The sequence below is a fragment of the Bos taurus genome, chromosome 3, assembly GCF_002263795.3.
Source record: "Bos taurus isolate L1 Dominette 01449 registration number 42190680 breed Hereford chromosome 3, ARS-UCD2.0, whole genome shotgun sequence".
Lineage (NCBI taxonomy): Eukaryota > Metazoa > Chordata > Mammalia > Artiodactyla > Bovidae > Bos > Bos taurus.
In genome coordinates this window covers 120837219-120850767 of record NC_037330.1, presented here as the reverse complement: position 1 = coordinate 120850767, position 13549 = coordinate 120837219, and the positions used below count along the sequence as shown (strand labels likewise).

General features: G+C 63.5%; 1 protein-coding gene across 2 annotated transcripts; it reads left to right on the top strand.

Moving 5' to 3' along the window:
* The first annotated feature begins 2032 nt into the window (after nucleotides 1-2032).
* On the top strand, nucleotides 2033-12355 carry PDCD1 (programmed cell death 1). Of its 2 annotated transcripts, NM_001083506.1 has the most exon segments (5): nucleotides 2106-2203; nucleotides 9667-10026; nucleotides 10359-10520; nucleotides 11129-11163; nucleotides 11332-12350. In NM_001083506.1, coding segments are annotated over 5 exon segments (849 nt in total). In that variant the 5' UTR covers nucleotides 2106-2127; the 3' UTR covers nucleotides 11548-12350.
* Nucleotides 12356-13549: the final 1194 nt, after the last annotated feature.

The window sequence follows — 13549 nt, the reverse complement described above, 5'->3', positions numbered from 1 at the left end:
GTGTGGGGACAGTGTGTGGGGATGGTTGTGTGTGTGGGGACGGTCTGTGTGGGCATGGTGTGTGTGGGGACGCTGTGTGTGGGGACGCTGTGTAAGGAAGGTGTGTGTGAGGACAGTGTGTGTGGGGATGGTGTGTGTGGGGATGGTGTGTGTGGGGACGCTGTGTGTGGGAAAGCTGCGTGGAGGGACACTGTGTGGGGAGGGTGTGTGTAGGGACAGTGTGTGGGGGGACAGTCTGTGGGGACGCTGTGTGGGGAGGGTGTGTGTGGGGACAGTGTGTGGGGGGACGCTGCATGGGGGGACGCTGTGTGGGGATGCTGTGTGGGGACGCTGTGTGGGGGGACAGTCTGTGGGGATGGTGTGTCGGGGGACACTGTTGGGGACAGGATGGTGCGGGGAGCCCTACAGGTGGACGATGGGGGAAATGGTGGGGGACGGGGTGTGTGTGGGGACAGCTTGTTGATACGCAGCGGGAGCTGGCCTGTGGGGACGGCACCCAGAGGCCCTGGGATTCCCACCCCTTCCCTCACTTCCCAGGGCCCCTCCCCAGGCTCTGGCCCAGTTGTCCTGCTGGTCTTGCCCTCCCCAGGCTCCAGGTACCCTCTCTCTGCCTCCAGTGTCTGTGTCCCCTTCCTCCCTCGGTCCCCTCCCACCCCAACCCTCCTGCAGTCAAGGGCCCCTTTCAGCCTGCCGAGTCTGGGCCACCCGCCCAGCCCACCGCCCTGGGGCATCAGTGAGAGTGGGGGTCAAGAGGCTGGGAGGGAAGGACCACCAGGAGGGGGTAGGAAGGGAAGGGGGGCGACAGGGAAGGAGGCACTGTCCGGGCTCTCACAGGTGGAACGGAGGCGAGGGTGGTGAGGAGGCCCCAGGGTCTGACAGCACCCCACTCCTTGCACGCCCCACTGCAGCCCGGTCCTCAGGGGACAGAGTGCTCCCCGCACACCCCACTGCAGCCTGGTCCTCAGGGGACACAGCACCCCACACACAGAGCTTCGGGCCTCTGTGAGCGCCCACGTGCCCCCCAGGGCCAGGGTCAGCAGGGACCCCTCCCGCCCTCCACGCTGCCCCCGCGGCCTCCTCGGGGGCTAGCGCCTGGGAGTGGCCCCCTGTTCACCACGGAGCCTCCTCCGCCCAGTGCCTTGCTTCGCCGGAGATAGTGTCTTTGATGCTCTTTTTCCACCGTTTCAGTTTTCTTTAATGTTTTCCCTTCACAGCAAACCCCGGTGTCAGAGCCGGGGCTGAGCGCCAGCTGTCAGGCAGTTTCTGTCTCTGTCATCTTAGCTGACGAGACCTACGCACCGCACGGCTAATATCAGCAGTTTCGTTTTTCCTGTTTTCCATTCATTAGAACAACATGCTTAGAGCGAAATGTGGTGAATGACCCAGTGACTTAACAAACGTCGGGGCTGGGCGGCCAGGCCGGGCTCCTGGAAACCCCAGGACCACCCCCAGCACCGATGGGCTTGGGAAGCTTCTGCAGGAGGAAAGAGGTGGAAGTGAGGCTGCCCCCCCGCCACTGCCAGGGTCCTCCTGAGAGCCGGCCCCCAGAAGCCCCCCATCCACTTAAGGCCAGAGGGACCACCGAGGGCGTGGGGAGGGGCCCAGCGCCCTGGGTAGGACAGGAGGCACGGGTCGCAGGAGGGCCTGGAGGAAAGAGCCCAGAGCCTCGCCGCCCACCTCCACTGGGGAGGTTGCCCACCGCCATGAGGGAGGTCTGGCAAGTCAGGGGCCCGCCCAGCACTCGCTGCCCCCAGCAGAGCGGGCTCCGGCAGTCCACGGTTCAAGCACAGTGGTGCTGGGACCTGGGCCCAGAGAGGGCAGGACTGGCCGGGGGAGGGGGGACAGAAGACCCTCCTCCCGCCCAGGGGGGTCCTGGCTTCAGGAAGGGGCAGCAACACAGAAGGAGCCGAGAGCCTCCCCGGGCCAGGGGGGCAGACCCATCTCCTCCTCCTCCGGCCCGTGTCTCGCTCCTCTCCCCCTCTGTCTGTCTCGGTGCAGTGTGTCTCTCCCACCAGGAAGAGGGGGTGGGCTGGGGGCGGGGCCCTCCGCCCGCCCGGGACAGCTTCCTCTCCTCTCCTGCGGCAGTGGAGGCTGTGAGCGGCATGCCGGCGGGCAGGCGCCCTGGGCATGGGGACCCCGCGGGCGCTGTGGCCACTCGTCTGGGCCGTGCTGCAGCTGGGCTGCTGGCCAGGATGGCTCCTAGGTAGGTGGGCCGGGGCTGGGTGGCGCGGGGTCAGGGCAGAGCCTCCCCTTCGCAGTCTCCGGCCGGTGGGACCGGGCCCCCGAGGCCCGGCACGGCCCCGGCAGGGTGCTACGTGGCCTGGGACCGGGGAAGGGCCCTCTCTGGGCTCCGGCTGCTCACCTGCCGTCCTTGCCTGGGGTGGGCCCTGTCCTCGCCGAGGGGTGGGCCCCATCCCCCTGGGGAGCAGGCAGGAGGGCCCCGCTCTTGCCGGGAGGCCTGAGGGACGGGCGGACTCGCGCCCTCCCTGTAGGATGACAGCGCTGGTCTGCCAGAGTCCAGACCCCGGGCCCACCTGTGTCTTCCTGTGGGAAAACGGACTGGCCGTTTCCTTGAGGGCACAGGCTGGACGGCCTGACGGTGTTTCTGCAATTATGTCAGCGGGGTCCCAGCTCCAGTAACACCCATTCAGCCCCCATCCCCTCGTGGGCCTGGGCCGTGCCCCACTGGGTCTGTGACAGGCGCCCTGGGGCACAGGGCCAGGAGCGTCTGCAGGGCTTCCAGAAGGGGCCTGGCCCCAGCGCCCTGTACAGGCTGTTCCCCAGGAGGCTCTGCAGGCCCACAGCCAGAGCCTCGTGGTCAGGGAGGCGCCCCTCCTGGCTCCCCTTGCCCTCAGCCGCTGTGCCAAGTCCTGCCGGAGGGGAACACCAGGGAAGGGGGCTCCCAGTCGGCCCTAGGGCTGTTCCTCTGGACCTCACTGGGCTCCGGGGGCCAGGGCCTTGGAAAGGCCGCAGGGAGGGGTGGCAGACCTGACCCCCTGGCCACCTGTCCTGGACTCCAGTGCCCAGAGCCCTTCAGGTGTCTGTGCCAGGCCTGGGCCTGGCCAACAGAGTGGGACAGCTGGACCTCCCTGCTCTCCTTCCTCCCCTGGACTTGCTCACCGTGGACAGAGCAAAACTCAAGGCTGTGGTCAGTGGTCCAGAAGCCTGTGGTTACAAGGTGCCCCGTGGGGAGCCCTGGGGGTCCAGGCACGGCATGGGGAGGGGTGGAGACTGGGTGCGTGTCGCCCAGGAAGAAGGGCCGAGGCTCGGGTGGGGGTGACTTGCCTCCCGTGACTTGCTCCCCTCCAGGGTCCCTTCCCAAAGAAAGGAAGGATCAGAATGTTAAAGGGGTCGGCACTGGGGAGCTTGGGACAGATCCCTTAACTGCTTTGAGCAGAAATTTTCCCACCGCAGCTTGGGGATAAAATGCCACTGTACAGTGTCATGAGAACTCCGTCTTGTAAGAGCTGTCTGGCTCTGCCTGTGACATACTTTTTCTAAGTCAGATTCTTTATTTTTTTCAACTTACAATCTTGAAAAGTATTTGAAAGATACAAAAAAGTACAGAAACACAGCGATGAACACCCTGCACCCAGTGGCCAACCACCGACCCTGGGTCAGTGTGCTGGGGCTGCCGTGGCGACCCCCACCCCAGGCTGGCCACGTGGACCTCAGAAGCCTGTGGGCTGGTGGCTCTGGAGGTGGGAAGTCAGAGGGGCCTCAGGGTCTCCGGGTTCTCTCTGCCCGAGGCCCCTCCCAGCCCCGGGCAGCGGTAGGGACCCCGGGCGTCTCGGGGCCTGTGGACACATCACCCCAGCTCTGCTCCGTGTCACACGGCGTGCTCCGTGTGCAGGTCCGTCCATGTCTTCTCCCCAGGAAGGACACAGGAACGGCGCGTTAGGGGCCACAGACCAACTCCTCATCTCACCCGATCCTGCCAGCAAAGACCCCGTTTCCCATAGGGCCGCAATCTGGGGGCTGCTAAACGCCTGGGTCTGGGGCCGCACAGCCCACAGCCCTCTTGGTGCACACACAGCAGTCACAGAGCCCCTAAGGCCCAGGGCGGAGGCCTCGCGGCAGGCCCACCGTTCAGACGCCCCTGCGTCGCGAGCCTGCCCTCTGCCTGGCCCCTTCCCGGATGAGTTGAGTCAAGGACCCCGCCTCCTCGGACCTCAGCAGGCGTCCCTCTCCCTGGCTTTGTTGGGCCCAGCATTCTTCTCTTCTTTTTGTAATCAAATCTCTATTTCATTTCCGATATGGAAATCCTTAGAATTAGGATGTTTTGAGGTATAACTGGCATGCCTCATCATATTCATTTCAGGTATACCATGTAATGATTTCACACTTGTATATATTCCAAAACGATCATCAGAGTGGGTCTGGCTAATATCATCACCATATACAGGTACCAGTTTTCTCTTATAAGGAGGACTTTCAAGATCTACTCTCCTAGGTACTTTCAAATATGCAGTACATATTATTAACCCTAGCCCCCATGCTGCAGATCACACCCCAAGGACTTATTTATACCTGGAAGTGGGTACATTTTGGCCGCCTTCACCCATTCGCCCACCTCAACCTCCGGCAATGATCGTCCCTGGTGGCTCGGTGGTAAAGGACCCACCTACCAACACAGGAGACACAGGAGACGCTGGTTCCATCCCTGGGTGGGGAAAATCCTCTGGAGGAGGAAATGGCAACCCACTCCAGTATTCCTGCCTGGGAAATCCCACGGACAGAGGAGCCTGGCGGGCTACAGTCCGTGGGGCGCATGGAGTCAGACATGCCTGAAGCAACTGAGTACGCACCTCTGGCAAATTTCAGTCTGTTCTTCGTACCCACGAGCTCGATTTTTATCTTGCTTTGTTTTGGGTTTTTTTGTTTCTTAGTTTTTTAGATTCCACATATAAGTAAAATTAAACAGCATTTGTCTTTCTCTGTGCAACTTACTTCACTAAGTATAATATTCTCCAGCTCCATCCATGTTGTCACAAGTGACAAGATTTCATGCTTTTTTGTGGCTGAGTAACCCACTCCAGTGTTCTTGCCTGGAGAATCCCAGGGACGGGGGAGCCTGGTGGGCTGCCGTCTATGGGGTTGCAGAGTCGGACACGACTGAAGCGACTCAGCAGCACCAGCAGCGGTGCTCCACTGTATAATGGACCATATCTTCTTTATCCGTTCCTCTGTCCATGGGCACTCGGCTTGTGTCCACATCTTGGCTGTTGTAAACCATGCTGCTATGAACATGGAGGTGTGTGTATCTTCCAAGTGAGTGCTTCGGTTTCCTTCACATGAAAACCGAGTGAAATTGGTGGATCGTGTGGTAGTTCTATTTTTAGTTTTTCAGGAACCTTCATACCTCGCACCAGTTTCCAGTTTTCTCCACATCCTCTCCGCCACTTGTTACCTCTAGTCTCTTGGATGACGGCCGTTCGGCAGCTGCGAGGGGCCGGCTCGCTGTGGTTTCTGTGTGCGTCCCGACTCCTGCTCGCCGCCGATGCTGAGCGCCTTCCATGTCCCTGTGCCCCACCTGCACATCTTCTTGGGGAAAATGTCTCCTCAGGTCCTCTGCCCATTTTTTAATCAGATTGTTTGACTTTTTGCTATTGTTTTCAGAATTTTTTATATGCTCTGGGTATTAACCCCTTAGCAGATGTATGATTTGCAAGTACGTTCTCCCATTCGCTCGGCTGCCTCTTCAGCTTTTGACGGTGTCCTTTGCTGAGCGGGTGCCCTTTGGTCTGATTTTGAAGGTGTCCTTTGCTGAGCGGGCGCTCTTTGGTCTGATTTTGACGGTGTCCTTTGCTGAGCGGGTGCCCTTTGGTCCGATTTTGATGGTGTCCTTTGCTGAGCGGGTGCCCTTTGGTCCTATTTTGACAGTGTCCTTTGCTGAGCGGGTGCCCTTTGGTCCGATTTTGACGGTGTCCTTTGCTGAGCGGGCGCCCTTTGGTCCGATTTTGACCCTTTGGTCCGATTTTGACGGTGTCCTTTGCTGAGCAGGCGCCCTTTGGTCCGATTTTGACAGTGTCCTTTGCTGAGCGGGCGCCCTTTGGTCCGATTTTGACGGTGTCCTTTGCTGAGCAGGCGCCCTTTGGTCCGATTTTGACGGTGTCCTTTGCTAAGCGGGCGCCCTTTGGTCCGATTTTGACAGTGTCCTTTGCTGAGCGGGCGCCCTTTGGTCCGATTTTGACGGTGTCCTTTGCTGAGTGGGCGCCCTTTGGTCCGATTTTGACGGTGTCCTTTGCTGAGCGGGCGCCCTTTGGTCCGATTTTGACCCTTTGGTCCGATTTTGACGGTGTCCTTTGCTGAGCAGGAGCCCTTTGGTCCGATTTTGATGGTGTCCTTTGCTGAGCGGGCGCCCTTTGGTCCGATTTTGACGGTGTCCTTTGCTGAGCAGGCACTCTTTGGTCCGATTTTGACCCTTTGGTCCGATTTTGACGGTGTCCTTTGCTGAGCAGACACTCTTTGTCTGACGCAGCCCCGCGCGCCTATCTTGGGTTGTGCTGCAGGTATGGGCATTTCTGAAGGACCCAGGTAGGGCGTGACTGTCATTCACTTGTAGGAGGTCACAGACATGCTGGCCCTTCTTGGGGCACCTGTTGGGGACCCCACGATGGGGTCACTCCCTCCGGGTCCACTGCAAAGGAGAGGAAGGCGCACCTTTCCCTTTGGGATGAATTGGAGACCCAAGGCAGGGACCTCACAATCCATGAGCAGTGCTTTCAGCACCGCAGGTGGGTGTTGCCCACATCAAGCATCAGACAGCAGCTGTGAGATGCGGTCTCTGAGGGCACGCTGAGCCCTTCTCAAGGCTCACAGCCCATCACACCCAGTCCTCCCCCGGGCTCTCTCCCCGCTGACCCTGCTAGGGCTCAGCTTTCTCCTCAACCCTCTTCTCAAAGAGGAAAAAAGGCCTGGGGGCCCCTCGTTGACATTCTACTGTTACAGAAATAGCCAACATTTAAACGCTCAATTCATAAATGATAAGAGCCGACTTCATAGGTGTTCCTACCGCAGAGATAAAGTGAGGCCCCGCCCCGGACTCGGGAAGAAGCTCGGCACCGCCTCCCACGCCAAGGCTGAACAGGGGGACACGTGCATCACAGGACCCAGGGCCCCCAGCTGTCCGCCGCCCCGGGCTCCCGCCCCGTCCTCCGTCTGCTCTGCGCTTTTTCTGGACTCTTGCTCAGAGGAGCCCATTTTTCTCCCTCTGGGGGCCGCCAGGTACCCCATGAGGGTCCGCTCTGTGACCCCACACCCCAGCCCGGCCCCCGGGGCCCCTGACAGCCAAGGCCCTGGGAGGCGAGTGCCCCGTCGGAGCTGGGTCCTGAGCACCCAGAGGGGACGGGCCGCCCACAATCACTGCCCCGCAGGCACCACCCTTGACTGGGCCTCAGGCCCGGCGGCCTCCAGCCCCGGCCTCCAGCCACAGGGTGAGGCCCGGTAGGGGTGGGGTGGGCATCTGGGAGGAGGCAGCGCTGTGCTGGAGGAGGGGCTGAGAGGCAGCGGGGGTTCGCAGGGTCCGGACGGAGCAGGGCCTTGTCAGCCACCAGCAGGGACCTGCCGTCCCAGGGCCTGAGCAGGCCGAGGGCAGCTATGTAGAGACAAGGCTGGCAGCCCAGGGTCCAGCTCATCCAGTTCCGACTCCATGAGGCCCCACAAAAGGTCACAGATGGTCACCGATTCCGGCCGGGGGGACTGCTGAGGGCCTGACCTGAAGGCGGGCAGGCCCCCCTCCCCAGACACGCGGCCCGCCAGCAAATGTCCACGCAGGGGTTCAGAGTAGGGGCCCTGCTGGGGGTGCCACGCAAGAGTGGGCTCACTCAAGGCCTCGGCAGGTGGGACAAGAGGTGGCGTGGGTGTGGCGGGTGGGGGCACAGTCTGGGAGGGCCAGTCTAGGGTGTCTGTGAAGCCCCAGACTTAGGCTCGCCGCAGGTGGGAGTCAGGGAGCACCGACCAAGGGCCATGTGCACAGCAGGGCTGGGCTGGGCCAGCGGAACCAGAGCCAGTGTTCTCAGCTCGCTACACCACCACCACCGCACAGCTTTGACCGAATCTGTGCTCAGCTTGTACGTAAAGCAGCGGGGCGGGGTTGGGAGGTCCTCCACAGAAGCCAGGAGCCGCCCTCCACAGGGGCTGGGAGACCCCAGGCCTGGAGGAGCATTGTGGGGGAGGGGCGCTGGGGCAGCTGTCCGCAGACCCAGAGCTGGGTCCAGACCGGGCAGCCACAGGCCTGCCACTCCCTGCCATGGTTCTCAGGGTCCCATGTACAAATCAGGAGCCACCCTGCACCCTCCATCCACAGGGCGCCTCCTTGCGAAGGGGGCACCACGTCGGCCTCGACTCCGAGGGGGATGTGACGGACATCTCCTAGGAGGGGTGTCATCCCCCCACCCAGCCAGCGGGTGGGTGAGGGCGTGTACACCCACGCGGGCGTGTGGGAACGTGCATGTGTGCGTGTGTCAGCGAGCAGGTCCCTGAACGTGATGGGGCGGCCCCCGGTGGGCCTTGGCAGGCTGTGGCAGGCCTGGTTGGGGGCGTGCAGGCAGAGCTCAGACCCACCCTCAGATGAGCGATGGCCCCGCTGGCCTCTGAGCGCCAGTCACCGAGTTGTGGCAGTACATACAGAGGGTCTCTCGCTCACCGCCTGGTTAGCAGTGCCCGCCGTGAGGTGGGGGGTTCCAACAATGACCCTGTCCTGAGATGGAGCTTGTCCCCCTCCACGGGACGCCCCCAGGGGTTACCCACCCCCTCCCCCGCTCAGAGCAGGCAGGACCCAGGGTGCTGGAGCTGGGACCGTGGGGCTCGGACCTGCAGGGACTGGCAACTAGGATTCAGCAAGGGAGAGGGTGGAGGCCCTTACCACCTGGGGCAGGGGGCAGAAATGAGGGCCTGGAGGTCAGAGCAGGCCCCAGGTCAGTACAGTCAGAGGACAGAGTCCCACCATGGAGCTGTCTGTGAGAGGTGAGCGTCCTGTCCCGGGACCGAGCGTCCTGTTCCCCGGGCTGAGCGTCCTGTCCCCGGGGTCGAGCACGCTGTCCCCGGAGGCTAGCACGCTGTCCCTGGGGCGAGCACGCTGTCCCAGGGGTGAAGCGACCTGTCCCCGGGGGCGAGTGCGCTGTCCGCGGGGGCGAGCACCCTGTCCCTAGGGGCGAGCACGCTGTCCCCGGGGGCGAGCACCCTGTCCCCGGGGGTGAGCGTCCTGTCCCGGGGCCGAGCGTCCTGTCCAGGGGCCGAGTGTCCCGTCCCCCGGGGCTAGCGTCCTGTCCCCCGGGGCTAGCGTCCTGTCCCCGGGGGCGAGCACGCTGTCCGCGGGGGCGAGCACGCTGTCCCCGGGGCCGAGCATCCTGCCCCGGGGCCGAGCGTCCTCTCCCTTGGGGCAAGCGTCCTGTCCCCGGGGACGAGCACGCTGTCCCTGGGGAGAGCACGCTGTCCCAGGGGGGAAGTGATCTGTCCTTGGGGCGAGGGTCCTGTTCCCAGGGGCGATCGCCCTGTCCCCGGGGGTGAGCGTCCTGCCCCGGGGGTGAGCGTCCTGCCCCGGGGGCGAGCAGGGCTCGGGGGCAGAAGCACGCGGCAGAGCCTCCTCATTGGTGGGGCTGAGGGAAGGTGAGGGGCCGGGGCCGGGGGCTGTCCCTGCCCACCTCACGCCCGCTCTCCCCACAGAGGCCTCCAGCAGGCCCTGGAGCGCCCTCACCTTCTCTCCCCCCCGGCTGGTCGTGCCCGAGGGAGCGAATGCCACCTTCACCTGCAGCTTCTCCAGTAAGCCGGAGCGCTTCGTCCTCAACTGGTACCGCAAGAGCCCCAGCAACCAGATGGACAAACTGGCCGCCTTCCCTGAGGACCGCAGCCAGCCCAGCCGAGACCGGCGCTTCCGCGTCACGCCGCTGCCCGATGGGCAGCAGTTTAACATGAGCATCGTGGCGGCCCAGCGCAATGACAGCGGCGTCTACTTCTGCGGGGCCATCTACCTGCCACCCCGGACGCAGATCAACGAGAGCCACAGCGCAGAGCTCATGGTGACAGGTGTGGGCGCCAGAGACCCTAGCGCAGGGCAGGCCCCAGGGCTGGGGTGGGAGCCACCAGGGCAGGGTGGTCTTGGGGTCGCCAGGCTTCGTGCCGGGCCTGCATCCCACTCCCAAGACCACGGTGACCCCCGTCCTCGCTCTCCACGGCTGGAAGCACCCCTCAGATCCACTGTCCTTGAGGAAGGGGGCTGGCAGGGAGGCCTCTGAGGGTGACCTTGTGCTTGGAAGCCCTGCCCAAGGCCAGGCTTGGAGACCGCATGTGTGGGCCTAGGACTTGGAGGAGAGGACCGCTGGGTGCCCAGCTCTGATCTCTATCCTCCGGCCCTGCAGAGGCGGTCCTGGAGCCGCCAACGGAGCCCCCCAGCCCCCAGCCCAGGCCTGAGGGCCAGATGCAGAGCCTGGTCATCGGCGTCACAAGCGTCCTTCTGGGGGTCCTGCTGCTGCCGCCACTGATCTGGGTCCTGGCCGCGGTCTTCCTCAGGGCCACTCGAGGTGACGGGTCCCCAAAGGCACTGCTCCCCGCCTCTGCCCCCTGCCCCCTCCCTCGCCTCCTGCCCCAATCCTATCCCCTCTGTGTTCCCCATCAGGGAGAGGCTGGACTGGGCCTCCAGGGCCAGGGATCCCTTCGGAAACCCCTCCGCTGGGCCTGCTGGATGCTGGCCCTCCCCGGGGCCTGCTCTTGGGAAGTAGGGGAGGGAAGGCAGCCCCCACCACGGCCGTCACCCTGGCTGGACCTCAGCCAAGGCACTGAGCTCTTCTAACTGCCGGGCACCCGAGGTGACAGCCGCAGTGACACGCCCGCGTGGGTGTCGTCTCGCCAGGGGACCGCGCCTCCCTCCCTCAGATGTGTGAGGGGACGTGCAGGGACCACTGACGGTGCACAGCCGCGGCGGCTGGTGGAGGGCCTCTGGGCTGGGCCGCACAGGACGCCCAGGAGCCCGCCGGGCCCTGGGGCTCAGACAGCTCAGGTCCCAAGAGGGCTCTGGGGGCTGGTGGGGAGGCCAGAGGACCCGGCGCCTTTCTGGGGCCCAGGGACTCCTGAAGCCCCAGCTCACGACTGCAGGGCCTTGGGGCTCCCTGACTCGAGTACTTCCCTGCAGGGGGCTGCGCCCGCAGGAGCCAAGACCAGCCTCCGGTGAGTGTCCTTCCCTTCCCACCACAGTCAACCGGTCAACCGGGCGGAGCCACCTCAGAACAGCCACGCCCCTTGCCCAGCATCACTGCCTGTTCCAGGAGGGGTGTGTGTGTGTGCGCTCGCAGGCACGCGCGGAGACCTGTGACCATCCCTCCCTCTCTCCCCTAGAAGGAGGGCTGCCCCTCTGTGCCGGCTGTCACAGTGGACTACGGGGAGCTGGACTTCCAGTGGCGGGAGAAGACCCCGGAGCCCGCGGCTCCCTGCGTCCCGGAGCAGACAGAGTACGCCACCATCGTCTTCCCAGGCCGCAGGGCGTCCGCCGACAGCCCGCAGGGGCCCTGGCCACTGAGGACCGAGGATGGACACTGCTCCTGGCCCCTCTGACTGGCTTCACAGGCTGGGCAGAGTCCTTCAGACCCTCCGCCCAGAGCCAGGGCTGACCGCGTTCCCTGGAGAGGCACGCGGTGGAGAGGAGATGGGTGGGCCACCGAGGGCTTGAGGCCGGCCCACAGGGGACCTCCCGGTACCTGCCAGCGCCTGCCAGCTGTGCCTGGCTCCCGTTTCAAGGCTTGCAGCAATCCGGGGGCAGGAAGCGTCATTGTCCCTAGGGGCAAGGGAGGGAGCCTCGCCCAGGACCCCGGGCCCAGCCCTGGACTGAGCTGCCTGGAGCCACCCTTATACACACCCACTGCCTCCCAAGGGAGCCTGGGGCCTGGAGACTGTGCCGTGGTGCAGGCCGGTAGACCCAGCACTCGGGTTCCTCGAGGGGCGCATGGGGACGTGCACGAGGTCAGGGTTCCCCATGGCCTCTGGCCCCCTCAGGCCCGGAGAGAGCCAGGACAGCGGTGGGCCCTCTGCCTGCAAACACACCAGGCCTTCGTGCAGCCCAGGAAACAGGCAAAGGAGGGAGCTGGCAGAGCTGCAGTCAGCCGCTGAAACCCTCCTGGGGGCTCGGGGTCTCCATGCATCTGCACGTCTCCTGGACTCCCATTCACGGTGCTACTCAGAGGGGTCTCAGCCAGGCTCCCCCCAGGGTGCTGGGCAGGTCCCCTCCCAAGGCCTGCACACGCACTCTGACCGTGTGGCTAGGGTCAGCTCGGCCTGGGTGGGGGGCATGTATCCCATGCAGGGGTCCACATGCCCTGCCCTACTCTGTTACACTGTAATTAAAGAGTGAGAACACTCCAGGAAAGGCCCGGAGTTTCCCTGCTCGCCGTTGGGGGAGGAGCAGGGAGGGGCTGGGCAGGGCTGCAGACAGTGGAGGACACAGCACCGCCCCCTGGCTACCCAGGAGCACACTGGCCTCCCAAGCCCGACCCCCACACTCACACCGCGCAGGAGCTGAAAGCCCTTCCCCAGGATCCCGTCCAGCCTCCAGTGCCCTACCCCGACCCTGTGCCATCAGCCTGCCCCCTGCACGCCCCCAACCAAGCTGCTGGGCCTGAATGTGCTGCTGCAGCCCCACAGGCCCCGCGTGAAGCCAGCAGCAGGTTCCAGTCTGTTCCATATGGCGGGGGATGCCCCTGACCAACAGGACAGACACCCCAACCCTGGGCCCGGAGCACAGAGGCCCCTCGAGCCCACACCCTGTGCCTGCCACCCCCGGACTGCCCCGGGCCAGGGGAAAGAAACCGGGCCGGGATCCCAGCGGGAACACTGCCTGGGAAGCTTTGCCTGGAAAACCCGGCAGGTTCTGTGGGGAAACAGCTCCGGCAACAGTAGAACCTAGTCCGTGGCAACTGTGACGTTAACATCCAGAAATAAACGGCTTTCATACACCCAGCAAGAACCACTCTGAAGAAAAAGTGATAGAGAATATTCCGCCGACGACAGCACCCAGGCGTAGCTCTCACGAGAACAGTGAGAAGCCGCAAGGGCAGCGCGGAGCACAGGCGTGGCACTGTCCGAGACGTCAGTTCCTCCGAATTTAACACGATCCCAGTAAAACCCACATTTCTGCAACTGTAAGGTTCACTTGGAAAAACAAACAGGCGAGTAACAGCCAAGAAAACCAGGAAAGGAAAGTGAAAGAAAAGCAGCGTCATCAGATCTGAAACTCGGGGTCCTTAAAAGCAGTGGCGTTAGCACATGAAAAGCCAGGAACAGGGCCCACGGGGAGCTCTTTCAGGTGGTTTAGGAAGTTTTAAGGGGGACCGGTCTTGCTCGCCCTGGCTTCCATCAGTCCCAGCCCCGTTGGACGCAGGAGGAAAACCGGCCAGAGCCTCACAGGGAGGGAGGAGATGGCTTCCCAAGGTGCCGGGAAGAGAGGATGGGGAAATTCAAGTGTGAATTGGGGGAAACCCTGCAGCGTGGGAGAAAAATCCTCACCAGCACGCTGGGGACAGTATTTAAATATCACGCAGGAGGCTGATACTCCAGTTACAGG

Excerpts from the sequence above, each read along its gene's own strand:
- PDCD1 (XM_010803904.4), top strand. The coding sequence starts at position 2,128 with ATGGGGACCCCGCGGGCGCTGTGGCCACTCGTCTGGGCCGTGCTGCAG. Across the intron at positions 2,204-9,666 it reads CTGGCCAGGATGGCTCCTAG|AGGCCTCCAGCAGGCCCTGG; the intron begins GTAGGTGGGCCG and ends CTCTCCCCACAG. Across the intron at positions 10,521-11,331 it reads CTTCCTCAGGGCCACTCGAG|AAGGAGGGCTGCCCCTCTGT; the intron begins GTGACGGGTCCC and ends TCTCTCCCCTAG.